This window comes from Aulonocara stuartgranti (genome assembly GCF_965226115.1).
Source record: "Aulonocara stuartgranti genome assembly, chromosome: 8".
Taxonomy (NCBI): domain Eukaryota; kingdom Metazoa; phylum Chordata; class Actinopteri; order Cichliformes; family Cichlidae; genus Aulonocara; species Aulonocara stuartgranti.
In genome coordinates this window covers 19,430,385-19,456,951 of record NC_138959.1, presented here as the reverse complement: position 1 = coordinate 19,456,951, position 26,567 = coordinate 19,430,385, and the positions used below count along the sequence as shown (strand labels likewise).

The following is a 26,567-nucleotide window of genomic DNA, read 5'->3' as shown; positions in this document are numbered from 1 at the left end:
ATGACGGCACATTCAAAGTCAGTTAAATCACCTTCCAACTTTTAACTTGACCAGGTTGTGTTGACCATGTCTGCATGCCTAAATATACTGAGATGTTGCCATGTGATTGATTAGAGATTTGCCTTGTTGATGTGTAGTTAATAAAGTGGCTGGCAGGAGTATTTTTCTACTTTAGATGAGTTTTGCATTATAGTGCAGTACATTAATGTAACAAAGTCTGAATGTCAGTTATAAACAGCGTGTTGTGGCTGGCACCTGTCTGAGGATTTGAACAGAGACCTTTTAACACAGTAAAGCTATTTGCTGTTATGATATTCAGACACAATTTTTTTTTGTTTCTCTGGGTCTTCTGTATTCCCCACAGCCTTTGCTTCAGGGAAAATCTAATCGACTGCGGTGTAATTGGAGCTGTGCTAAGACGATCTGCAGGAGAGGAACGTCGGCACTAATCACACACACATGCACACAGGAACACACACGATGTGAACCGTGGCACTCTGGCAAGAGCAATTATTACTTCATCACTGGCACATTTGGCTACAATAGAGAGCGGCCTGTCCACAGGGAGATGGGAAGTCTAATAAGATGCTGTACATTTTCTCGCTTTTTCACCTTGTAACCTTTAAGAGAGCGTATAATTATCCAGACTTTTGTGGTCTTTTCATTTCAGCGTTATAAAGTTTTTATCAGTTCCCACAGTGAAAGCATGTGTTCTGTCCCGTCACATCTTCATATGCGTATTGTAAATGATTTCTGTCTTGACTGATTTGAAAAGTGCAAATGTGTGCAGTGTCATTACAGACTCAATCGTTTTACACTGTGTTTTTTCTCCTTTTTTTCATCACTCTGGCTTCATATTTGTGACTTTATGCTTGTGGTGCTGTATCCTCCTAAGACCCGAACTCTTCCACGGCATGCATTTTTAATTTCTCTTTGATATTTGGGCATATTGGGGCTCGATGAATGTAAAAACAAAGAATTACCAGATTTTTTTTTTTACCTTATTTTTGTTTTTATGAAAAATAAGAGCCACATATGAAGATATTAGCTTACATTTTTGATAGAACAGCAGCAGTATAATGTCCTCGTAAGTGGATATCAGGCCCTTGTAGAGCAGAATTGAGTATTTTGGTCTAAATAATCCAAAATGTGATGTCCACATATGTGGACGCCAGGTCCTAGGAGGGTATATGACCTTTTCTAAATGTATTCACACAGAGAAGGTAAATATGAAAGTTGCTAGAACATTAAAATGCATACGTTAGCTTACTGTTGTCAGGTGATAGATGCATTGTTGGTGAACTCTGATCTGCAAATTGTTTAAGACTTTTTAACCATCTGTTTTAATAAAATGTGGCCTCACTGGCGACTTCAGTGACACATTATCAGTCAGTCTGGACCTGACCTAAAGAAAACTTCAGTATATGTAATATTATTAATCGAGCTAGTAGTCAGTTTAGGTTAGTGATGCAGTGCTTTTCTCCTAATGAAACCAACACTGGCTGGATAAGAGCATATTGACAAAACAGGAGGACCTGTCCCTGAGATTAGAGCGCCACTACATGTAATTTACTTTATTCATATTTAAAGCTGATCGGCATGTTATTAATGTTTGGAGTAGTAAACACTAAATGCTATTTGTAATACTGTCTGGTTTGTCTGTGTTTCTTCATCTGCATCTCAGTGATGGAAACTGAAAACCTGTGAAAATGGACTGAACAGTTTGTCACCGTCAGCTGGCGCTGGATGAATGAAGTCTTTGAGGAGTTTTTTGGATTCATTTAGCAGCAATCGAGTATCACCGAGCTGTGCGTCTGCTGGGCTGTTGAATCATTCCGCTTTACTGACTCAGGCAGATGTAATTTCTTCCTGCTTTTCTCTCTCGCTCTCTCTTCTTTTCTTTTTTTTGAAATCCAAAATGGGGTGTCACTTTGTGTTTGTGCCTGTATCCTCCCTGAGGAATGACGAAGTGCTTCTATAAACCTCAGCACTGCTGAGTGTGCGGCTGTCCAGCAAAGTAACCACCGCGCTGTCAAATAAGTGCGAGTCCCCAAGTACGACAGGACTTTGAGTATGTTTCAGGGTCAGTGGCGTTCTTCTTCTTTAGCCATAACTGAAGCTGGGTCAAGCGCTCTAAGGATCTCACTTATTCTGTCAAAAGGTTTTAATTACAACCTGGAGTAAGTATTTATTTAAAGGTTCTAATAAATAAAAGTGTACAGACAGATCAGCGAGTTATAGCTTCAAGTGTTACGCAAGAAACACTAAAGCATACAAGCCAATGTTTAACAGCACAGGTAAGCCTTAGCAGGTTTTCCTTGTTCTTGTTTCTTTTTCTTAAAAATCGCAAATAGTTGCCATCTGCTTCTTGGACACCTGCTACGTTTTTATGAATGTTGGTTACTCCAGCCAGTGCCCAGGGGCGGTTTGTAAAAGAGAAATTATCAAAATGCATGTGAAGCTGGGTAGCGCTGAGTTCATACTAATGATGTAATGATGTGTTCCCTCTGCAAGTTATTAGGAAGTGACACTTGAATGCAAATCTAAAATCTGACTTGAAATCATTGAACTTGTTCGTTGCTTTAGTCCATATATTTAAATGCCGTTTTCATGTTGTAGTAGTTTATCAGATCACAACTTTTTCTGGTCAATGAATCAAAGCTTCATTGATGCTGTGTATAGATCTGTGATTAAGCTCACAGCTGCCAAGCAGGATTAGTCTTCCTGTGCTCCAGCTCCTGTCCATTTCTTTCTAATCAAGCTATCTGATCTTATTACTTCACTAATTAACTCCAGCCAATGGTATTTTTAGTATCTAGGTCAGCCTTGTGTCCATATGACCTGTTTGGACTGGCTGGACACACAGTAATAGTGTGTGATTAGTTTGATATGAATAAATGGCAGCTTTTTTGGATTAATAAAGACGATTAATGATTCAGCCTGTTATAAATTCACAAAACCTGTTAGAAAGAAACAACATTTTGATGGTGCTTTGGCCAAAAACACTACAATCGTGGATGAGAATGAATCCAAATATCCCCACAAATCACTTTCATTGTTTGATTTTTATGAGGTTGTATCTTTTTGTGCTAAACAATATTTTTATTGCCACTTAAATACTGCAGTGACCTTCCAGAGGACGCGTCTTTTCAAACAGCTGAGAGGCAGCCTTAAGAGTGATGTGAAATGACAGCAGGGATCACCACTGACCTGCCCACACAGGCAAACATCCAGCGCAACAACTTTCCTCTGAGAAATAGTACCAGTCTCGTAATGTCACAGTTAAAAAAAAAAAAAAAAAAAATTAAAAACGTTCTTTTACCTTTTTATCTACTAAGATTCTAGCTCAGCTGTGTGCTCACAAAACAAACCAAACTTTAAGACAACAAGTTAGTGACAGGAAGCCTTAATAATGTGGTACAATAAATCCCTGTGGTTGGAATAAATGTGGTCCGAAGACTGCATCACATGGCACCAAATATTTATTAGTGGACCTTCCTGCCATTTGTTTAAAGGTACAATGTGAAAAATCTCACCACTAGATGTCAGTAGATTGCAGATTTCTGAGCTCTTTTCAGACTCCATGTGTCAAAATGACAGTTTAACCTAATTTGTTCCTTCAAGTGACAAGGATAGCTTTAAAAAATATTTTTGTCATAATAAAATAAACCTTTCAAAGGCTACTAGTAGAACTAGCTGTAGCATTATATCCGTGACTGTGCTTCATTCAGCCAAGAGAGATCAAAAACATTACATTTGGACTGTTTGGTTGAATTACCTGTCGAGCAGAAAGCAGCTAACTTCAGTGTCACGTTTAAAATTCTTCTCTCTCTGCAAAAATAAAATGTGTCTCCATTTTAATTCTGAGTTCATGAGAATATATCAATTGGCTGAAAGTGTAATTACACACTAACAATGCATGTTTATGAGCGCAACATTGTTGTACTATTAAATAACCCCAAAATATAAGTGTCTGCACCTTTAAACGTATTAATCATATACTTATTAATTGTATGCAAATATTTGGGCAACCTTGTTTTTGATTAAAGGCAAGCTATTACTGCAGATTTCTAGCTCAATAATTTTATTCTTTGACGCTCATAGAGTAGCTTCAAACATTTTACAGCTCAAAATAATTCTTGTTTATCTTATAGTGTCGCATCCTGTGTCTGAAACAGGCTATTTTTAGCTCCTCTCGAGAGACAAAAGTTATCTTTCGTCTGATTGGCTGCCCCGTGTAAACAGAAGTTTTGTGCAGCAGGTGGGCGGGGTTTGTGTGCTCTGAGCTATGGGGGCTATGGATGACCATAGTAGCCGTACAGAACCAAAAGTAGAAAAAAAACTGCCTCCTCTTTAGACTGTTATTAGTTGGTGGGGACTATATATACTGACCGTATTGTTTGAAACTTTGCCTTAACTTTGTTTTTTATGAAAATCCACCAGTAGAATATATGAGATTTGATAAAAAGAAATTGTGAGAAGTGCTCCAGAAAACCATACATGGTTTTAATTTTTTTCTAACCTCACATTGAAGATAATTTTCTCATGCATCTCTGGTCCATTTTCAGTGCAGCTGCTATTTTTAGATCTCTCACTGGAAGTCCCATTATAACTCCCTGTACTTTTAGCTCTGCATAGGGCACTGGATCTCCTCTAGTATGGCAGTGGCGATTCTTCAAAACGCACCTTTCTAGGTGAAATGGCAGAGAAGTAGATCTGTAGAGTGAAGGTTGTGTTTTCAGTGCATTGCTTCCTCCCAGCATAAGATGGCAGCGGTATACACCACATTTCTAGTCATTTCCTCTCAGCCTTCCCCTCAGACCTTCCCAGGATGTTTCAGTAACATTCCATGCTGACAGTTTCAGGATCTTTTCCCAGTGTACAGTCTGATGAATGGTGAAAAAAATTAGGAGCGTTCTCCTGCTCCCCACCTGACACCCTGCTTTCGGGCTGTGGACTCGTCAACATCGTGGTTGTCACCAAAGAGCCGTCTCTTCTCAAAAGCAATTATCCTGCACATGAAATTCAGACCTCTTTGATAAACAATATTATGTTTGTGCTCTGTACAGGTTTGAAATCTCAGAGGTGCAATGTAATTGGTTAGAATGGGACACCCTGGAAGCGATGCAAATTACTGCAGCAATACTGGAAGGCTTTTGATTTTTATGGTCTGGCTTTCAGAAGATTTCCATGACTTATCATAAAAATCTAATTGCTTAAAAGTAAGAGTGCATTACAAGTGAGTTGAAGAATTGTATACACCCACTGGACACTTGGGTACATCTTTCCATTACTAGATTCGAACCCCTTTTTTCTCTTCAGAGCGGCCAAATTCTGACCTAACCATCTGAATGTTTCAGCAGAAATTGAGACTCATCAGACCGGACATCTTTTCTCCTCAGTATTGTAGCCTCAGTTTCCTGTTTTTAGCTAACAGGAGTGGTCCCCGGTGTGGTCTTCTGCTGCTCGAGCTCATGTGCTTCAAGGTTTTTCTGTATCATACAATCAGAGATGCTCTTCTGCATACTTTATTTGTAGCAAGTTATTATTTAAGTTACTGCCTTCCACAACGACACAGTCTTGCCATTCTCTGACTTTTTTCACCCAGAGAACTTTTCTCATTTTATTTTCTGTGGGAAAATCTCTGCAGATCAGCAGTTTCTGAAATACTCAGACCAGCCCGTCTGCCACCAACAACCATGGCACATTCAGAGTTACTTAAGTTACTTTTCTTACTCATTCTGTTGCTGCTATTTGTGTTAATGAGCAGTTCACTTTATGCATTTAACAAAATGGCCAGTTAGTTTCAGTTTAGTCTATTTGATCTCCTCTCTATAATAAGTTTTGCACTGCACCTTGTGAAACGCTGACCTATTTCTCATCAAATTGTAGGTACTATGGAGGCTATGAAACATTGTTTTTTTTCCTGTTATTTGTGATACTGTAATTTTACAGCACTATATTGATAATATGCAACATATATATAAAATATTCAACTTGGAAGCATCAAAATACATTATTGCATGTCCACAATGTTAACCTACAAACAACAGCATAGTTGCAGCGAGCATGAATGTGATTCTGTTTCAAATGCATAGCTGTGAATTGTTAGTCTTCCTACTCATGGTGAGTGTTTTCTCAACCACGCTCTCTTTGTCTGCTTTACAATCGCACTCAGAGTGAATCATCTGCCACTCTGAGTGCATTGTTTCTGACCAGGTTACCAGCTGCCTCGGCACTGGTGCTGTACCAACACAAACACCAAGCTGAACCTCATATCTGCCGCCGTCATTCTGTGAGTTTGCACCCATTGCCCTTATTTTTGTTTAAAATGGATTCATCCACAGGTTATGAACAGCAAATGAGAATCCCATTTCATTCTGAATGCACAACCATAACAACACACTGACAAAATAAAAAGCGTTTTTTGTATTTAACATGTAAAAGGACCAATGAGATGAATAAAGGCTGGGAGAGAGCATAGTTCTGTCAAAATGACTAATGTTTCCTCCACACTTATATCCAGTTAAAAGTATTGTTAATGAGGCTATTAGTAATCTTTAAGAATGTAAATCCAATTAATACTTGATACTGGAAATTTTCTACATTTCATTCCATTCCCCTAAACTAAATCTGTGTTTTGGGCCACAAATTAGTCATTTGTAAGCGTCCCTTGGAAGAGGAAGTATGACTGGTTAGGTGGAGCAGTAGCACTGAACATGGCTGCAGTTAGGAATGCATGCATGCAAGCACTACTGTAAATTTTGATGCACCACGTTTTATGTCTGTAACAACTTTTGCATCCCCACTGGTGTCTTCCTCCTTTCATTCTCTATCTGGATCGCAAACGTGTGGACTCTTGTTTTTCAGAAGGAGATTCCATCTCCGGTTACCACACTGACCACGCATCACCATCACCTGAAACCCATGCCCTACAGCCACCAACCTACAAGCTTCTTTTGTCACTTTCACTGAGCTGTGCGGTGAGCTCCCCTATATATATTTCGTCTGGCAGAAGGTGTGAAGCACCACCTAAAGCCTCACTTATCAGTAAAGAGTGCAAACAGGTGATGGCAATTATTTCACAGTCAGACAGTTTTAAAATAGGAGCCAGAATAAAAAATGAATTCCGCGAATCATGAAAGACTGCATTAAAATACAGCATGTTATAAAAAGAAATGTGCATTAAACGTGTCCTAATCAAGCAGCCTATCATGTTGCGCTTAGCACTTCCCATTCATTTGTTTTTCCACCAGCTACATTGAGGAGGTTGAGTTTCCTGTCATGGCTCCCAGTGGTCATGGTTGCCTTGCATCCCTGCAGCGAGCTGTCTGGCTGACAAACCTTTTTCCATTTTTGCCTGATGAAGCTGGTGCTGTCTGAGCCTTTCAATGAAACCGTCTCCTCACTTTCGCCGCACAGTGCTGAGACACTCTGGCACGCTGCCCCTCAAGCCTCTTCCTCCTCCTCCTTCTCTTGCCCCCATTGCTTTGTGTCTGACCACCACATCCAAAACACACACACCCACGCAACACCACCCCCTCCCGAGGAGCTACAACAGTGCTCCATCCAGCAAAGATGTAAACTAAGCTAGCACAACACCAACACACCCTCCTCCATTATTCATCCACCGCCTTTAATGAGTTTTCCATCCACCTTCATGCATTTCCCACAATTAAAATTATTGTGTTCAATCACTTTAATTGAACTTTATCAACGTGTTATGCTGCAGTAAGTGGTCTTTTGTGTAAAGCAGCATGAATGGAGCGTGGCAGAATGGCATAATGGGCCAAAGAATGCAAAATGAGCGTACATTTTTGGGCAGATAGGGTGCCCTAACAAAAACAGCGTCAGCAGCAACGTGCAGAAGTGAAGCAGATTTGTCTTTCATATTCTTATTTATCTCTCAGAACTAATTATGTTCAGTCAGGAGTTTGATCACTTAACAAAAACGTGCCCTTCCGAGTGTCCCCGTGACATTCCCAGTGGTCTGATCAAATCTTGTGAAAATTAATTTGAGAGTTAATCCTTCTCTGTGACCCTCTTTTGCTTTTGCACTAAAAGGGCCGATCTAGGTTTTCGTTATGGTTCCAGGCCAACAGATCGTCTGTCAATCACACAGATAATATGTTTGTTTACATACCCATGATCATGAAAAGGGTGCCAGCTAAATATTTGATGGCTTCTTCAAGTTACTCAGAGCCAGTCAGCCTGTGACCCAACACTAAAGTTGGATCCTGGCACATACAGTCATTGTTAAACACCTCTACAGGGCACTGGTTGACATTTGTGGGCACATGACTGGTTAGCAAATAATATAAAGCACTCTCAGGTTTGTGCTCTGCTCTCTGTTATTGTAGTCATGGACACAATCATGGCCCTCAGCAAGCAGTGGTCCTCAGTGCACTTAGCTCATCCATGATGAGATGTTCTGCCACAATATATGAGGTGTTTATATTCACCAATTTCTTCAATATCCAATCATCACCCACTCACCCCTATTTCCACCTTTACTTGCAGTCGCGTTCCCCTCACACACCCTTCTCAAGGCGTGCTCATAGATGGTCTAAACGAGCATCGTCTGCACTCGCCGCGCTGCAGGCATTCAACAATACTCACTACACTACTCGAGTCAACCCACACACACCTCATTCCGCCTCCTCTGATCGCAAAGTAGCTACCCAATGAGCAGAGACAATATGAAACGTATCGTCCAAACAAAAGCCAAGAGAAACACAAAGAGCGAGTGGGACGGGAGTGAGCAAGAGAGCTGGAAATGAGACAAAAGTCTGTGACAACATGAAAAGCCAATTAAGTGCTTCGTCATGACAGAACATCTCATCTCTTTATTGTACATATTGTGTCGCTCTGTAAGACGTTAAATGAAAATACCAAGTCTGTACCAGACTGACACCTCTCACTGATAAATGGTCTTCATTGAAGGTTTACCTCGGGCTTTTTTCCCCCCACACTGTCTGTTAAATTCAAAGATGACTTTAATGATACATTTTAAAACACTTTGATATGCCGTGACAAAGCTAAGATCTCATTATCTGCAGAAAGTTCTCCATTGTTAATGTTTCAAATGGAAGCTAATAATGATTACATGCAAAAAAAAAAGCCATAAGACGTGGCGTGCATATGTAAAACTTTGAGGAAATTACTTTAATTTAGCCATAAACTACTGCACTCTCTGCACCATACATATGGGTATAAGTATGTAGATGTTGTCTTATCATTTCTAATATTTGATAAACAGAGTGTAGAATATTATTGAGGAAGAGAAACCCATGACATGAAAGCATCACACAGTCTCTGTAGGTTTATCAAGCTGCACATTTGTGATGCGCAGAATGACTTAAATCAAATCAAATGCACAACGACATCCGCAAATCTACTTTTTGATTCAGAGACCACCGCGACAAAAGCGACAAAAGCAGTTGCAGCTGAGCAGCAAATGCTGAAGCGTTATATAAAAGAAGTCAGTTAAATAGCGCTCAGTAAGTCAGCATGTTAAGCTCAGTAGTGTCTCTCCTTATAAACCTCAGAAGAGATGACCTGCCATTAAAGTGGCGCAGCTGAATTCACCTTAACTCGTGTGTTTTGACTACGTTTGTAAAGTGAAAACAAGCTTGATATTTATTTAATGACGGTTCAAGTGTTGTCGGGACGGCAGATAATGTGATCCGCACCAGAGCATCAAGACAGGTTAACAAAGTAAGACGAGGAGATAGATTTCCCCATTTACAAGCATCTAATTACCTTTATTGTAGGCCCTTAAATACAACATTAGATCTCCACCTCCTGCATTATTCTTTACCCTATCATTTCCCTTTTTCCTGCTCCCACTGTTTCTCGCACCATATTTCCCCCAGGGTCTCTCTGAAACCCCTAAATAATGCACGCCGACTGAAGGGCTGAAAGGGGTTCTGTGATGGATCACTTGCCTCTTTCTGGAGCTCATGTATTCTTCTGGTACTGAAGCAATGACACCGTTCTCAGGTGAATCTCTAAATATCTATATTTACACCAGACAACCTTTAATAAGAACCACTTTTTTTCTTTGTTCCACTTTTTAGTATCACTGCTAAAATGGGTCGTACAACAGGTTTGGGATTTTTAGGTTGAAGGTTTTCTTATGTTGGTTACAATGTTTATTTCTGAGTTAACATTTTTGCTGAAAACCAGTCTGTAGATACTCTACGGCATTATCACTTAATTTACTTGCTTATGGTTTACATTCAGTTCTATTCCTTCCCTGTTTTAGTGCCTGATAGTTAGCTGGTGTTGTTTTAGACCCTCATGAGAATGCTTATTGATTGCCTGTAGTAACTAGTGGGAAACTGAAAAAATGCCCCTGAGAAAAAGTTCTCAGCACCCTGAAAGTAACTGTTTGTCTACATAAAGTCTACTCATTAGATAAAATGAAACTCTAAGGATCCCCATGGGGGGGGGGGGAGTCTAAGTCAAAGGCAAAGTCTAAAAATAGCACATCGGCACAAAACACCTCCCACTAAATGTCCGCACGGTAGTGGAGAGCTAATTATTTGAGCTTGTTTTGCAGCAACAGCACCTTGCTGTCATCGAGTTGACCATGAAATCCTCTGTATACCAAAATATTCCAGAATCAAATGTGAGGCCATCTGTCCGGCAGCTAAAGCTTGGCCAAATCCGGGTCATACATCTGGGTCTGTGATGCAATCACAGCAGCAAACGTACAGCTGAATGGCTGAAAACGAAAAGAATCAAGGTGTTGTAATGGAGCAGCCAAAGTCCAGACCTCCAGTTAAGACAGCTGTGTATGAATTAAAGTTCCCAAACCTCAATGAACTGAAGCAATATTGTAAAGATGAGTGGGCCAAAATTACATCCCAATTATGTGAGAGACTGATAAAGCCATGCAGAAAAGGATTACAGGGACAGTACTTTGTCACTCAGGTAACACTGTTTGAAAAAAGAAGCAATAATGCCACAAATTAAACAAATGCATCAGTCTTATTTCAGTCTGAAGTGGTAATGAATTCCTCATCAGAGAGCATCTGTTTGCAGGTTCTTGTGAAATGTTTTATTTGTGAGTCGGACTGAATTTAATCATAACCAAGCTGATTTTTGTATAAAGATCACAGAGTTTGTGTTACCTGAACAATTCTGGCACTTGTACCTTGACTGTGGTCCACTAAATCAGGTAAAGCTAGGTCACATTTCTTATGAATGAACTCGCTGAGCTGCACAAGAATTAAGGATTAAGTGTGGCTGACCCCTGGTGGATAAAGAGATCAGTTTCGGTGCTTTCCTAGTTTGGAGTTTAATTTCACTTTGCACAGTGTCTCTTCTATTAAATTTGTTAAGGGGGGAGAGTCATCTCGGTGCGCCCTTTCTCGTGGTTTCAAAAAATATTGTATGTAATGAGCTTGAAATATTTACAATTTCTTCATTTGAATATGGTTCGCTTTAATTCACTTCTGTTGTTTCCTAAATCACCCATCAGTCATCCACACAATCATGATCACATTTTAACGCCCACACTTATTGGCAGGTTTGACTTTTTGTAGAGAGCCTTGTTTAGTTAATTGTGATGTTGTTACAGGCTCATCTTACCACTGTCTCCTTGTCTGACCCCCATTATTTAAGAGATTACTTTACAGGCGATCTCCCTTGAGGTTTCCTTTACAAACCTTATTTTCCGCGTGCGTCACAAACTGGGTCCATGTGACTGAAACCCACTCTTTTTCTTTCCCCAAGGGTTTGGGGACGGGGCTATGTACCTCTATGTTTGAACCAAAGCTATTTAAACCTACAAGGGCTCTGTTCACTTCTAAATACGCCAACGCCACAGCCTGAGGTTGTACCCTCATGTGTCAGCCGCTCAACTGACGTCACCCAAAAGCACTTGCACACTTCCCTTAATTTGGTGTTCACTGAGCTCCATCCTGTGGCTGCATGCGGGCTAATGTGACACTAGAGGATAAGCAGAATGACCTCTAACTGTCTTAAAAGAGAACAGGCATTTTATAGTCAAGGTGACCCAGTCCACAGGGTGACTGAAAAGGACCTGATAAAATATGATACAGCTCAATGTCACACAGCACGGTATCACCAGAGAAAAATACTGAACTGTAAGTGCATGCCCCACTGAGATTACCAGAGGGCATGTTTGCTGATCTACATTTTTTGATTTTTTTTTCTTACACTTCCTTCAGGAAAGTGGGGCAAAACATAAAAATGTACTCTGGTCCCCACAGAATAGATCAGCTACAGAGGGCTTTTCAAGTACTTTTGGGCTCCAGCCAGCACACTGAAGTGTACCAAGTTACTGTAGAGGCTCATCAGTCATAGAACTTAATGACCCTATATTTACAGTGGTGTGAAAAAGTGTTTGCCTCCTTCCTGATTTCCTATTTTTATATGCTCGTTACACTTAAATGTTTTACATCATCAAAGAAATTTAAATATTAGACAAAAATAACACAACTAAACACAAAATGCAGTTTCTAAATAAACGTGTTCATTGTTAAGGAGGAGAAAAAATCAAAACTTCCATGGCCCTGTGTGAAAATGGGATTGACTCCACCTTGTAAAAACATTGGTTAACTGTGATTAACTACATATTTTGCAAAGTTGAGTTCGGTTTCACTGCCACCTGATTACTGCCAGACCTGCTGAATTAAGAAATCACCTAAATAAAACCTTTCTGACAAACTTAAGAGATCTCAAAAAAAGCAACACAAAAGCAGAACTTTTTGGAAGGTTTGAGTCCCGTTACATGTGGCATAAAACTAACACAGCATTTCAGAAAAGGAATGTCATACCAATAGTAAAGTGTGGTGGTAGTGTGAACGTCTGGGGCTGTTTTGCTGCCTCTGAACCTGGAATTCTTCTGTCTATCAAAACATCTTGAAGGTGAATGTCTGGTCATCTGTTTGTGACCTCAGGCTGAAGGGCATCTGGGTTCTGCAGCAGGATGATGATACAAAACACACCATCAAGCCCACCTCTGAATAGCTGAAGAAAAACAAAATGAAGCCTTTGGAGTGGCCTAGTCAAAGTCCTGACCTGAATCTGATTGCGATACTGTGGCATGACCTTAAAAAGGCGGTTCATGCTCGAAAACCCTCCAGTGTGTCTGAATTACAATTCTGCAAAGATGAATGGGCCAAAATTCCTCCACAGCACTGTAAAAGACTCATTGTCAGTTATTGCAAATGCCTGATTGCAGTTGTTGCTGCTAAGGGGGGCCCAACCAGTTATTAGGTTAAGGGGGCAATCCCTTTTTCACACAGGGCCATGTGGGTATGGATATTTTTCCCTTTTAATAATAAACAACTTCATTTACAAACTGCATTTTGTTTACTTGTTATCTATGATGATCTAAAATCATTTACATGTGACAAGCATTCAAAAAATAGGAAATCAGGAAGGAGGCAAACACTTTTTCACACCACCATAACACAGAAATATTTTCCCTTTTAAAGATGAACAAGTTTCCTCTTATTGATAAAAACACTGATTGTTTGCTGTAAAGTTAATTGGCTTTCTTGGTTTATTAATTCAAATCACAATTTCATCCTTTATTGTGCATTTAGTGTATTTTATAAATTGCACATGGGTCACTATGCATAATACCTGCTGTCCGTGAATGAGAGGTGTTCAGTGATCAGAGCAAGTAAACTTTTAAAGAAAGCAGAATATTTGTGATCATTTTACAGGGAGAGCGAATGCTCTTTAGCCTGTGCTGAAAAATGACTCAGTATTCAGTCAACAATAACACGAGTCATATTAGACATGGATCACTGACCCCACCTGCAGGTCGTTGCCACTATAATCAATATGGTAAATGGTAAATGGCCTGTATTTATATAGCGCTTTTCTAGTCCCTAAGGACCCCAAAGCACTTTACACAACCTGTCATCCACCCATTCACACACACATTCACACACTGGTGATGGTAAGCTACATTGTAGCCACAGCCACCCTGGGGCGCACTGACAGAGGCGAGGCTGCCGGACACTGGCGCCACCAGGCCCTCTGACCACCACCAGTAGGCAACGGGTGAAGTGTCTTGCCCAAGGACACAATGACCGAGACTGTCCAAGCTGGGGCTCAAACCGGCAACCTTCCGATTACAAGGCGAACTCCCAACTCTTGAGCCACGATCGCCCATATGCGAGTTATCCCCAAATGGAACTGAAAGCGATGCATGCCCCGAGCTGTTCTTTCTCTGTATTCTCTGTGTCATTATTATGGGGGGCTCGAGGTAAATAAAACATATCAAAGCAAACTGCTCTCATAGCATTCTGGGTTTTTTACGAGATTTGAGATACAGCTGCACAAACTGGGTCAGAGGAAACCATACTGAACCACAACAAAGCTCTAAAATTCTAGAGAAATAGAGACCGATGTATCAATTGATCCTGTACTGCCATAAGGAAACAGAGATAGGGGATACAATGCTTGTGAAAGTACAATCTGACAAGTGCTTTAATCACCTTTTGTTTAATTTTTCATTAACTAAATTAAAAGCTAAAAAAATATATGGTCCTAACAAAATTGCTTATTAGAGAATATTTAGTGAATTTCATGATTTCTGACAGTGAGTTTAAAAGAGTCTGGAAATCCTCCACATTGAGACAATTTTATTAATCAAATGAACTCAACAATAAATAAAATATACAAACTTGTATGATATTAGAAAGTGGTACAGTGGGAGCTTCCCTGAGCTGAAAGGAATCTGACACTCTTCACCTACAGTTACAACTCGTGGTTGTGTTTTGAAAAAGAAAATACAATGAAAAGTGGCTTTATCCTGAATGACGTGCGTTCCTGCATCATTGAGTGCTTGCAGCATCTCGACTGCAACAGCTCTCTAGTTTTCTCTCCTTGGTAACTTGAACTCTTGACAAAGATCGGGGATGTCGAGCATCAGGTCTCATCATGCGACTGTAAGTAAATTGGTTTGGCCTGTTTCCTCAGGCGCTGTTGTGCTCGTAGCTTCCTGCCCTTCTGAGTTGCCAGTCCCATGGGTGGTAGATACGTCTGCAACACACACAGAGTATGCAAATAAAATCCCCCCAAAAATTTTCACCCATTATGGTCTAATAAAGTGTAATTACTTACAGCTCTTGGATATGGGTTTCTGTAATGAAGACCTTTAAAATTTTTTTAAAAATAACAACGTGTCAGTGACAACGTTACATCAAACTATAAACAAATTACAAAATAAAAGCCAAGAAAAATCATTGTTTGGGTAAGTATGTAAGAGCACAACATAGCACTTTTCTCATGCTGTTACCGCAGGCTTGTATTGTTATTTTTTCTCTGCAGTTTCAACCACGATTTTTTTTAATCCAAATCATTCAGGTCATCAGGTCAGCTTTGCTGCTTACTCACGCTTGACATGCTGAAAACCTTTCAACTGACAAAGACTCAGTGTGTGATGTGTAAGAGTTGCGTAAACGCGGCACTGGATTATTGTTAACCCTTTCAGAATGTCTGTGCACGTCAGATGTTTCAGTACATTCAGTCAACAACACCATTCTGCATGCTTTCAGGCTGAAGACATCCCAAAATCACTGATACAACTGAATTAGAAAGGTTACATATTATCAGTATATTTCCCTGAGACACATGAAAATCAAAAAATGGTGTTGCTACTATTGTGGCCTTTTGACATGCTCACTACATAAAAAACAACAACTTGCTGCTTTTCTCCATTCTTACCGATTTCTATCCTTGCTTCACATTCCTCTATACACTTTCTTATTGATTCTTGTTCTGTGAGCTGAAAAACAAAACAACACACAAAGTCTTAAAGATGCCATAAAGCCATTTTCTATTTAAAAAAAAAAAGCATATTAGAGAGCAGAGTGTCGTTCACACCTTTTGGTTCCGTCTGAACAGATTGCGGGCCTCCTGCAGTATGTACTTCCTCTCTGTCTCCGTGTCACTTGCAACACCACTCTGTGCTTGCCAGGTTCGGGCAATGCGAAAAACACGCATGTACAGTGACAGCACAGTGGTACGGGTGGAGGCAGTCATCGGGGCTCCGAATCTGAGGAAAAAAAACAAAAGATACCTGCAAAATAAAGTTTTTACTGCATTATCTGTTTGTGTTCCGTCCCCCACATCGTGCCCCTGAATTAGATAAGCTGAAGATGGATGGATGCTCTATACTTGCAGCCTTTATTACTCGATTATACCACTGGTGGTTAGTTAGCTAGATGTGACATTATTTATTGCTCTTTTCTTTAACTACTAGGACTTTAATTAAGAGCTTTACTGCACAATTAAGACATGAAGTGCGTTATAATGAGAAACATAACAATAATGTGCATGCTAAGCAAGCAATTAGTAAATGAATATATGAACATCTTGAGTTTAATCCAATAATAATGTCAAAGATAACACAGCATCTTTGCATTAACAAGGTGATTCCCAAAAAGCGATTAGCTGAAAACTTGGCATAGTTCTCCATGGTGTCCAAAGGGTCCTTAAAAAAAATTGAGGAAACTAAATTGGCGTAGGATGAAAATATCCCTTACAAACTATCTAGAGCAGGTGAACAGTACCTGAATGTCACGTCCTTAAGAAATTGGGAAAAAAATCCAGGAAAGACCAGACAGAGGACCTGAGAGATGCATCTGGCCCATTAGTCGATCCATCAACTGTTCACTGAAGCCACATTAAAAATGGTCTCAAGAAGCCTGGGGTATGCCAAATTACACAAGAACTGGACTGAAAAATCAGTGGCAACAGAGCTTAATGGAGAGGAATCCAAATTTGCAAATTCATTTACAAATCATTGTTACTCTATGTATGTACAAAGGAGGTCAGTAGAGAACAATGACAGTGAGTGTCTACAGCTCTCTGTGAAATGCTATGGATTGGCCTCCGGAGCATGGACCTCAACATGACTGAAACAGTGTGGTGAACAGAAAATAAAAAACAAAACAAAAGAGATTTGAATGTCTTTCAAGACGCCTGGAGAACTATTCCTGGAGACTACTTAATAAAATGGCAAGAAAGCTGACTTCAGGATGTTGTTTTGTTGAAGAATAAAGGCGGTCATATCAAATATTGACCTTCAAGGCCTGCAAAACTCGGTTTAGCCTTATATACTATATTTCTATTATATAAATGATTTTCAATTTTCCTTGCAAAATATAAAGAAAAGACTTGCACAGTACTGTAGTTGTAGATTTTTAAATTATAGTTAAATATATTAGCCATATTCAACGCTAGATGCCACTAAAATCAACACTGAGATATTAAACAAACTGTTACATGACTGACGGAGAGGTATTAACTGTATGTTCTAGTATGCGCGCAGACTGAATTACGTTGTATATTAAATAAAACCATTCTCGTTATTTGTACTCACTGATGTTTTAGCATCAATTGCAACCTTGAAGCTAGCCCTTATTGTGACTGACCTAAACGTACAAAGACAGGGACATTAAATTAAAGGCAATGTTACTGCCTGTCACATTAACAACTTGAATTCGAATTGTCGCGAATCTTACTTTAATTAACACCACAAACGAAGAATTGACATACCCGTCTGTATCTGAAGAAGAGGCTAATTTACCAGCCGCTTGCTAGGACAGTCGCCTAATGATGACGCTTACTCATGACTAATCGGGAAGAAGCTAAATAATAAACACAAACATAAAAGAGTTCATATACTTTTAGTCAAAGTTGTATTTGTTTCACTTGTTAGTGGATAAAAAGTAGAAATAAGGCAGAAATTAATATAAACACCTCTACAGTTCAATGTGTATGAGCGATTGTAATTAATTTACAGTGGGGTTTTTGAGTCATTTTTCATTTTGGATATTACTGTGATCTACAAAACATCGACTTTTTCCTTGTCATATGAATACTTCCATCAATTGGTTAAAATAAAAGGATGTACGTTAGCGTCGCAGACGCGAGGATCAGCTGTTGGGTGCTTGTAGGCAGGGAGGAAGTGATGCAGGAAAATGTCCATAATGTAGCTCCACTCAATGACTAAAAAGGGGAAGCACAAAGAAATTGGGTGATTTAGTCCGAGCTGGCGTTTTAACTCACACCTAACAGCGAACACAACTGAAGATGGACTCTAAAGCTAGTTGCTAGCTTGTTACTTGCTTATTTTCTAAGCGTGGAACAGAATTCAACATTGATGTGGAAGTTTTTTTTTTTGTGATCAGCTGCTAGCTAGTTAGCTAGCAATCTGAGTTAACGCGACGAGTTTGCTTCAGTTCGTATTTTTTGGCTAACTTCTTTAACTACTAAATTTCTTCAGCTATTCACAAAGTGATGTACATCCACACTCGACCGAATGTGTTTTCCCCTAAAGGTAAGTTTTTTACGGTGATAATTTTATTATTTCTTGATGTCTTAATCGAAAAATACCTAGCATAGCCGAGAGCTAACTTTTAGTTAATCGAGCTGATGCTAGCTAGCTATGACGACGTCGCCAGGGCCGGGCAGTTGGGATGGAGCTGTTAAATGGCCCGGTGCGGTGATCTAATGTGGCTCAATAGCAGCTTAACAACGACTGCCATCTGAATTTGTGTGTAATAGTTAAAAGTCCGAGGTGCGGGTGATTATTTAATGGCGGTTTACACTATATTTTTGAGTGTTGTACTTGTGTTGTTATACTCACCCTCCCAACAAACGTTAACTTGATTGAAATGATATTATTGTAGATGTTGGTAAAGGGCCGCTGAGGATATATCGATATAACAGTGTTGCATATGTAACACAGTCGTATTCCAGTTCACCTCGGGACGAGCTAATAATCTGGTTAAACTGTATAGACATGACAGCAGCTGTATAGGTCACTAGGCTGCTTAGTGTTTACTAACTCCAGTGCCAGCTTATTGCGGATTATATGTAGCCAAATAAACAAAATTTAATAAATATAAATTCAGACGGCCATCTGAGCGTAGTTAGGTGAACTTGGCCACAGCAGACGTGAGAGAGATTTTCCCCTACATGCCCCATGTATTGATCAGGACTGGCTTTTTGCCTTGATGTTGAATCCATGCATTAAATATGAAGTCAAGGGTCATATCACTGTTAGGTCAGTGATCACTGCGAAAGGTAGAAGTTGGTTTGAGAAGTTTCCTGAAGTTGTGGCTTTTACATCACAAACTGGAATATTGCGGCCCTTTTGAGATGTAGTTCCTTAAAGCCAACGGTGTCAAAGCTCAGCTTTTCACAGTTCACAGTATGCAACATAGCTAACTTATTTGCAGTTATAAACAAGTAAATGAAAAATCCTGAAATAAGGCAAACTCTTTGCAAGTTCTCAAATTACATATTAATAGCATGTTGACCAAAATAGACCTGCAGGTTTGGAAATGATGAGCTATCACTTTCTGCTTATGATGACAAGATAATGTGTCTTTTCAGCATTGTGGATGGCAAGGTCACAATGATGGAGCTCAGTAGAAAGACAATGCCATCTGAAGGATTGTAAGTCAGCTATTTTATTAGTTATCAGACACATGATCACCTCATGTTTTTCCGTCTGACTGATTAATTTCATTAACATGCATTCATCAAAGAAACATTTTTTAAGTTAAATGGGTAGGTAGAGAAAGCAGTTTACAAAGCAAGCTTTAGTTTGATTAATGTAAACTCCAGTTCAGTTGCAACTTGGTCAGTATCTCATAATCTTGTATGCCTTTTGTGTTTTTGCCACATTTTACTTGTTAGTCCTTTAGAAAACCTAGAAAGTCCTGTATGCTAACTTGCAAGATGCAAAATATTAGTATAAAAAAAATCCTAACTACATAGAGCCAGTGTAATTAACATATGTTGCTGTAAAATCCTAAAAAAGACATGGATAACCATAGTAGCCCTGTATTCTTGGTCCATGTTTGGTGTTGTCAGTGTTTTTATTTTTCATCTGCTTTCATTATTGCTAGTAGAGAATGAAGAAGCAATATTGTGCAATAATCTACTGCTTAGTATAAAAGGAGGTAAAACTTCCTCTGTTCAAAGAGAACCCCCCCCCCACACACACACGTTTATGTGAACACGGCACAGAGGATGACCTATAAATGCAGTTATTTGTATCACAATATTTATACAATTGTATTCCTATTTTAATTACCTATAACTAACTCTATGGTAATACCAAGAAAAGCTCCTACAGCCGTCATATAAGAGTTATATAGGTCTTCTGACTTAACACACAACCCACCGGTAGGCTTCTGTGGTTAAGGGTGATACTCCTCTTGTACTACTTTTGACAAGGTTTCTATGGTAACCCGAACAATGTTTAAGCATTGAATTAATGCCTATAGATTATTTTTGTTTTGCTTTGTTTTTCAGGGTTTTTAAATCTTCCCATTGAAGACTTGGATCGTGGTAGATTTAGCAGAGGTAGCTTGACATTTTCTGTGTTCCTCTGCACTAATATCCACATTTTAACATTTTTTTTGAGAGTCGCTGGGTGTAACTTTTTATTCTTAATAAATGTTCTTCCCCCTCAGGCTTGAGGGTATGTTGAGACGTCTTGTGAGGCCAGAGAAGAGGCGTCTAGGTGGTTCAGACGGGGACTGAAGGCGAGGAGGAAAGACAGACGAGGGACCGGGAGGAAGACATGGGCCAGTGTGTCACCAAGTGTAAGAATCCGACATCCTCGCTCGGCAGCAAGAGTGGAGACAAGGAAAGCGGAGGAAAGTCTCACAAGAAAGGTGGCAGCGCTGGTGGTGTCGGGAGCCACAAAGAGGATCCTGGCACCCAGTGTAGCAAAGCCACCAATGAGCTGTCAAATGGCACCAAACCTTTAGAGGTCACAGTGGAGACGCCCATCATCACTGCAGGGGACACACGCAAGGATGAGCTTCTGGATGGAGATGGGCTGTCGGTCAAGCGCATTGAGGAGCTGTTCTGCTGTTACAAAGATGAACAGGAAGATACCATCTTGGAAGAGGGCATGGAGAGGTTTTGTAATGACCTGTGCGTTGACCCGGCTGAGTTTCGTGTCCTGGTTCTTGCCTGGAAGTTTCAAGCAGCAACCATGTGCAAGTTTACAAGGTAAGGTGGAGTTTTTGAGAACAGGGCGTGTTGTCATTATCCATGTTTGTCAATCAGGATAAACTAGCATGACCACTACACAGTTATTACTTCTGTGTGATTATAATGATACTGATAAGTATGTATCTTTGTCCGATGTACCACAGCACATAGCTGTTGCACTTATTTGTTTGTCTGACAGGTGTTAGATGATGAAAATGCTCATTAAAACAAGATTGCCCAAGTCCACATTTTTAAAAAGTCAGATTCATTTGTCACAGCTCATTCCTGTTAGTTAGTCTCACCATGTTTCACATCTTTCTTCATTGTAAGTCAAGCAAATAAAGGTCAAAAAGGGGGAAAAATAATTTTCCTTTTAAAATCTCAAATGAAATTTCCCAAGAAATGTTCCTCCATGAAACCAGTCCTTTTCTTCTCTGTAGCACATTGTCAGAAACATGTGATTAAGTTAGGCGGGATCCCTCTGGAATGAGGACAATCGCTGTATTATTGATTGTCTATTATATACAGTTTGATTACTGTGGGATTTGTTTACAGTAACACATTCAGTCTGTGTGATTAATACTTCCAAACTTGTTATCCATTTAAAAAAACATTAAAACTGTTCTCAGACAGCCAGCAGTTTCCATCACTGCAGCAGGGTACAGTACAGTGTTGGCTGCTGGCTACTTCTAGTTGTAGCAGCAACTACGTCATCGTCGGCTGCTGTCAATATAATATAATATAATCTCATCATGTGGACATATAGAGTGGGTTGCGCTTCAGAGGGAATGATAAGGGAATGTGATAAAGTTTTTTTTTCTTTTCTTAAAGTAGTATCTTAGAAGTTGTCATTGATTAGATCAGACAGCTGATGTTTCTCCAGTGTTCTTTCTTTTCATGGATTTTTCTGTTTGTTCTTGGTGAATAGATATGCCCTTCAGATAGCTCAGGACCTGCATTATCTTCTCCTGAATTGTTTCTTCTTGGGTTGATTCAGTGATTGCCAGTGAGCCACAGAGGCAGTTTTTTCTTTCTTTCTTTTTTTTAAAAGTTGTACCATTGTGAACTCCCAATAGCAGTAGCACAGAGCGCTGGCAACCTTCCCTCTCCTTGCTATGTTTACATTCAAAACAATGTAGGGATTGGTGGAATAACCACTCACAGCCTGGGCAAACGTTTAAACCCTCCTAACACAGATTTGCAAACAGCATGCGTGAGGCAGTCGTTATAGAAAAGATCACTTTGCTTCTTGAGTAGGTAGCTTTTTACAGATACTCTACTGCATTAGTGCTGTTGGTGCTATGCTTGATAGGAGATTAGATTTAGAGTCAAGAGTTAAAGGTGAAAACACAGATTATTTTTCTATTTCATGTAACTCTTCTCCTTAATTTAAAGCAGCCCATTTGTTCTCTCTTTTCTGTCTCGAAAGTTGACGAGTTCCTTGTGTATTCTGACAAATCTCCATTCTCCGTATGGCTCCTGCAACTACTGTGAGCCATGAAAGGCGTGAGGGCGAACCAAATTGTTGCAGGCAAACACATTGCGCATCACTGAGCTGTCCACTGAGCTTGGAGATTCGTTATACTGACGTCCAGTCATCGGCATGAGTGATGAGAAAGCTTGCTGCCACCCGCTGCTATTAGCTCACCATTTGGCAGTCGCCTTTAATGACAATATGATGGTATCAAAACACAGATGATTGCTCGTCCCTAATGCTGGCTAATAAGGGAGACAGTCCAAGTCTCCTGACACAGATTTCCACGTCTGTACTGTGTAACACTATTTGCTGGAGTTGCACGTTCTCCCTGTGCCTGTGTGGGTTTCCTCCCACAGACCCGCACACACATTAGCTTAATTGGTGATTATAAAATAGCAGTGGATGTGCAGTATAAGATAAATCAGTGTATGGATGACAGGTTGAATGTGACTTGTGGTTTAAAGCACTTCAAGTGGTAAGTAAGACTAAAGCGCAATCTAAATGTGTGCCATCAAGCTGCTGGCAGACTAGTAAGTAGACTGACTCATCTCCAGGAAGCTGCATGTCATAAAGACAAACTGATGAACAGTCTTCACATGACCTACGATCAGGCTCTGTGTTCTTAAGGCTGGTGTGATAACCATTAAAGAATTAAATCTGGGGCATGATAAACATCTGGGTTAATAAAAATGGGAAGATAAAATGACTAGTTATGATCACACTTGGTTACTTTTTATGCATTTTCCTTGGGGAAGTCAAAAGGTTCTTAACTGCATGTGCTTATGTGTTGAGAATTTAATACTGTTCCCCTATTTAAGCTATTTAAATAACATGTTTTAGGCAAAGATTGTCACATGCTGTTAACCACTATATTTTGCACCCCTAATACCTAGCATATGTCCCTATTAACCCTTTTACATATATAAAAACAGCTTAGAAATACTATAACAAGTCAAAGAATACAGAATTACAGCTATAACAACATATGACAGAGTAGAATTTTACATATTTGATTAATAACGATCTCCTTATCTCAACTAAATGTGACAGACTAAGTCCCGTCTTCTCTCACTAAATCTCAATTTGACTTTCTCCCTTAACAAGTCAGCTCTTTAAAGGTGACGATCATTTATTCCTGTTATGTGCTCATTCTCAAAAGTATAAGTCTCAAGCTGGTCCTCAAGGGACACACGGGAAGTAGATCGTCTGCAGTTGAATAGAGCTGCCTATTGGCATGGTCGTTAGTCCGTCCAGATTTTGAACTCAGCACTTTTCTATTGAGAGGCTTTGGACAGTACCAGACTCTGGTACCCAACATGTTTCTTTGTGATCTGATGCTTACTGATGCTCTTTATATTACATTTGAGTTTTAAAAAAGCCTGCACTGTTGTAGAGGTCAAAGGAGGTATATCTGCCTGGGTCAGTGCTTTCAGCATGAAATGACTGTAATATTATTCAAAGCTGCAATGAAAGAATGAAGTTTTCTATAAATTTGATAATGTGTTCTTAAATAGTACAGGGATTTGTCACTGATGTTTGTAGTGTTAAAGATAAAGCCTGGTGATTGCCTGACATGTCTTCACAATGTTTTGTTGTACATTTTCTGCAGATTTAGGTCTTAATTCAGTCTACTTGTGCTCATATGGCTCTATGGAAAAGTAAATGGATTTTTTTCTGGTGCTTATCTTGACTGGAAATTGTGATTGTGATTCTGATGTCCACGCTTCTCGTGTTTGCATCACCAGGAAGGAGTTTGTCGAAGGATGCAAGGCTATCCAAGCAGACAGCCTCGAAGGCATCTGTTCACGGTTCCCCTGCATGTTGCTGGAGGCCCAGGGTGAGGAGAACTTCAAAGACCTGTACCGCTTCACCTTCCAGTTTGGCCTGGACGCCGAGGAGGGGCAGCGCTCGCTGCAGCGCGAAATTGCCATTGCCCTATGGCGGCTGGTTTTCACGCAGGACACACCTCCGATCCTAGAGCGCTGGCTGGACTTCCTTTCAGAGAACCCCTCGGGTATTCGGGGCATCTCAAGGGACACGTGGAACATGTTCCTCAACTTCACCCAGGCGATTGGGCCCGACCTGAGCAACTACAGCGAGGACGAGGCTTGGCCCAGCCTCTTTGATACGTTTGTAGAGTGGGAGCTGGAGCGCAGGAAAAAAGAGGAGGAGCAGGCACTAACAGCAAAGGAGGAAGAGGGGAGGTGTACTGAGACAGACTGCTCTCCCACCTCAGATAGACTTGAAACAGAGGGAAGCCGCGGCTCACAGACGTGGGGGGGCCACTGACCAGAAAACAAAAGAATATTTGTAAAGGAGGGAAGGATACAACCTATATGAGTGAACTATACATCTGTGAATCAATGGATGAATATTAGTATTACCATAACAGCTGTTCATTTTGCTCCCCTTTTTCTGTTGGGGTGGGGTTTCTGCTTTTCCAACCCTGTTTTTTGGTTTTTCAAAGGGCTCCAAGAACTGTTGTGTTTAATGCACTTCTATTTAAGTTATTGTTTTATTCTTCTGTCCTCCCATATTTGGGTTTTGTTTGGTTTTTAGTAATTGGACAAGAAGTCCATTTTAACATACAACTACCTACCACAATCCAGCAAAATTAGCTCTTTTTAAAGCTCTGTTTCAAAGGGCAACACACGAGGTTCCCCCCTACAATTACAGAAAGTGGATTTCGACCTGTTAGTACCACTCATCTTGTACAAGGAAATGGTTGTTATTATAATAATGATAATAATAATAATAACAATAATAATAATAAAGACGAAGGGAAAATCGGGCAGCATGTCCACAGATAATTTACTACCACACACAAGATTTACCATAAGGGTAGGAGTCAGTGAAATTGGATTAATATAGTTGCATTGTATGTTTTTTTTATCTTGCAGTGCTGTGAAATTTGAATTGGTTCCACTTGAATTGCCTTCACAGCTGTCTGCCTGCAATTACTCAACTAATAGTAATGGATTACAATTCTGTAACAAGGGCATTTCATTTTTTTAAAAAATGATACAAACTTAAGTTTCAATTAGTTTTAAATCCAAGTTGCTTTCCATGGTTACAGATACAACTTCTCATCTGTGTTGAGTGTTGTTGTTTTTTTTTTGAGTGCTTACAGTGCGGTGATCAGCTTAGCTTGTGTAAGCTGCTGCTGTACTCCGTTCTCTACCATTTTGTTGTCCACCTATTTTCAAGAAGCAGAAAATGTCATATACAACACAATGATGTTGCCTTTTTTTCCAATATAAGGAAACCTGTATCTCAACAAATCTATTAAAGCAAGGTCTTGGTCATTTCTGGTCAGAAGATGCCTAAGCCTGCGTTATATTCAGGATCATTACACTGGGCGCGACATGAAGCTTTATTGTATATTGTTTACTTTTGGGAGTTTGAAGCTTCACAGTCTTGAACTGCTAAACAAAAATAGAATATGTGCACACTTCACAAATAAAGTTGATTGCTGCTGGTGATGGTTGTAATAAATTGCACAAAAACCTATGGCATGCTAAGATGCTATACTTGGGAACGCTTTGCAGAGAGATTGATGTCAACCACATCGAAACCCTCTTCAAAAATGTTAATTAATTTTATCTATAGCTTAGAGGTTTCTTTTTTTTTTTTTTTTTTTTTTTGCCATGAGTGAGTGTTAATTAGACTGGTTAATCAAGAGTCTCCGATGGAGGTTCAGTGTAAGAGGGTGACCATAACCTGATTTGTCTGGTTTACAGCTACAATGGTTTTATTTTAACTCCCCCACCCCACCCCTCCTCTTCCCTTTTCCTTTTTTATATAAAATGTATTGATTTATAATAAATAAAAGCAGTGTTGAATTTTTGACCTTGAAAATTTGTCTCATTTCTCTTCAGTGATTTTACCTTTATGTAGATTTCTGCTGTGTTGCTCTGTTGGTGTCATAGGCAGTGCTTTAATACCCTTTCAGTCAGATGGAGTGTGGCTGGGCAGTAGGAGGCTTTGTGGAGGCTTGTCGGAGCAGGAGGTAGAGAGCGGACCGGTTAGGGGCGTGGTTCTCTCTGATGCGGCTCTCGCCATTGGTGGACAGCTA

At 39.9% G+C, this 26,567-nt stretch overlaps 2 protein-coding genes across 15 annotated transcripts in view; one reads left to right on the top strand and one right to left on the bottom strand.

Moving 5' to 3' along the window:
- dcun1d3 (defective in cullin neddylation 1 domain containing 3) overlaps positions 1-26,341 on the top strand; it is a 66,150-nt gene extending 39,809 nt beyond the window's left edge. The window contains exons 1-5 of one of the 4 annotated variants that reach the window (XM_082543196.1): positions 18,229-18,337; positions 19,399-19,461; positions 20,326-20,376; positions 20,487-21,033; positions 24,238-26,341. In XM_082543196.1, coding sequence (XP_082399322.1) covers positions 20,597-21,033; positions 24,238-24,781 — 981 coding nt within the window. In that variant the 5' untranslated portion in view covers positions 18,229-18,337; positions 19,399-19,461; positions 20,326-20,376; positions 20,487-20,596 and the 3' untranslated portion in view covers positions 24,782-26,341. Of the gene's footprint in view, positions 1-18,226; positions 18,338-18,559; positions 18,578-19,398; positions 19,462-20,325; positions 20,377-20,486; positions 21,034-24,237 lie in introns of those variants that run through there. The other 3 variants (XM_082543198.1, XM_082543197.1, XM_082543199.1) reach the window with 3 other exon arrangements.
- On the bottom strand, positions 14,619-26,465 carry lyrm1 (LYR motif containing 1). 11 transcript variants are annotated; one of them, XM_082543205.1, is made up of 6 exons: positions 17,554-17,620; positions 17,378-17,429; positions 15,877-16,048; positions 15,718-15,778; positions 15,115-15,146; positions 14,619-15,033 (listed from the first exon to the last, which is right to left on the bottom strand). In XM_082543205.1, the coding sequence occupies exons 2-6, from the start codon at positions 17,389-17,391 to the stop codon at positions 14,920-14,922; spliced, it is 393 nt and encodes a 130-aa protein (XP_082399331.1). In that variant the 5' UTR covers positions 17,392-17,429; positions 17,554-17,620; the 3' UTR covers positions 14,619-14,919. The 11 variants fall into 11 exon arrangements, with proteins under 11 accessions (XP_082399331.1, XP_082399327.1, XP_082399332.1 ...); XM_082543201.1 differs by having other exon boundaries at positions 15,877-16,072; positions 17,554-17,616; XM_082543206.1 differs by having other exon boundaries at positions 17,520-17,590.
- Between the last annotated feature and the right edge of the window lie 102 nt (positions 26,466-26,567).

Excerpts from the sequence above, each read along its gene's own strand:
- lyrm1 (XM_082543201.1), bottom strand. Across the intron at positions 15,147-15,717 it reads TGAAGCAAGGATAGAAATCG|GTCTTCATTACAGAAACCCA; the intron begins GTAAGAATGGAG and ends AAAATTTTAAAG. Across the intron at positions 15,034-15,114 it reads GAAACCCATATCCAAGAGCT|ACGTATCTACCACCCATGGG; the intron begins GTAAGTAATTAC and ends TGTGTGTTGCAG.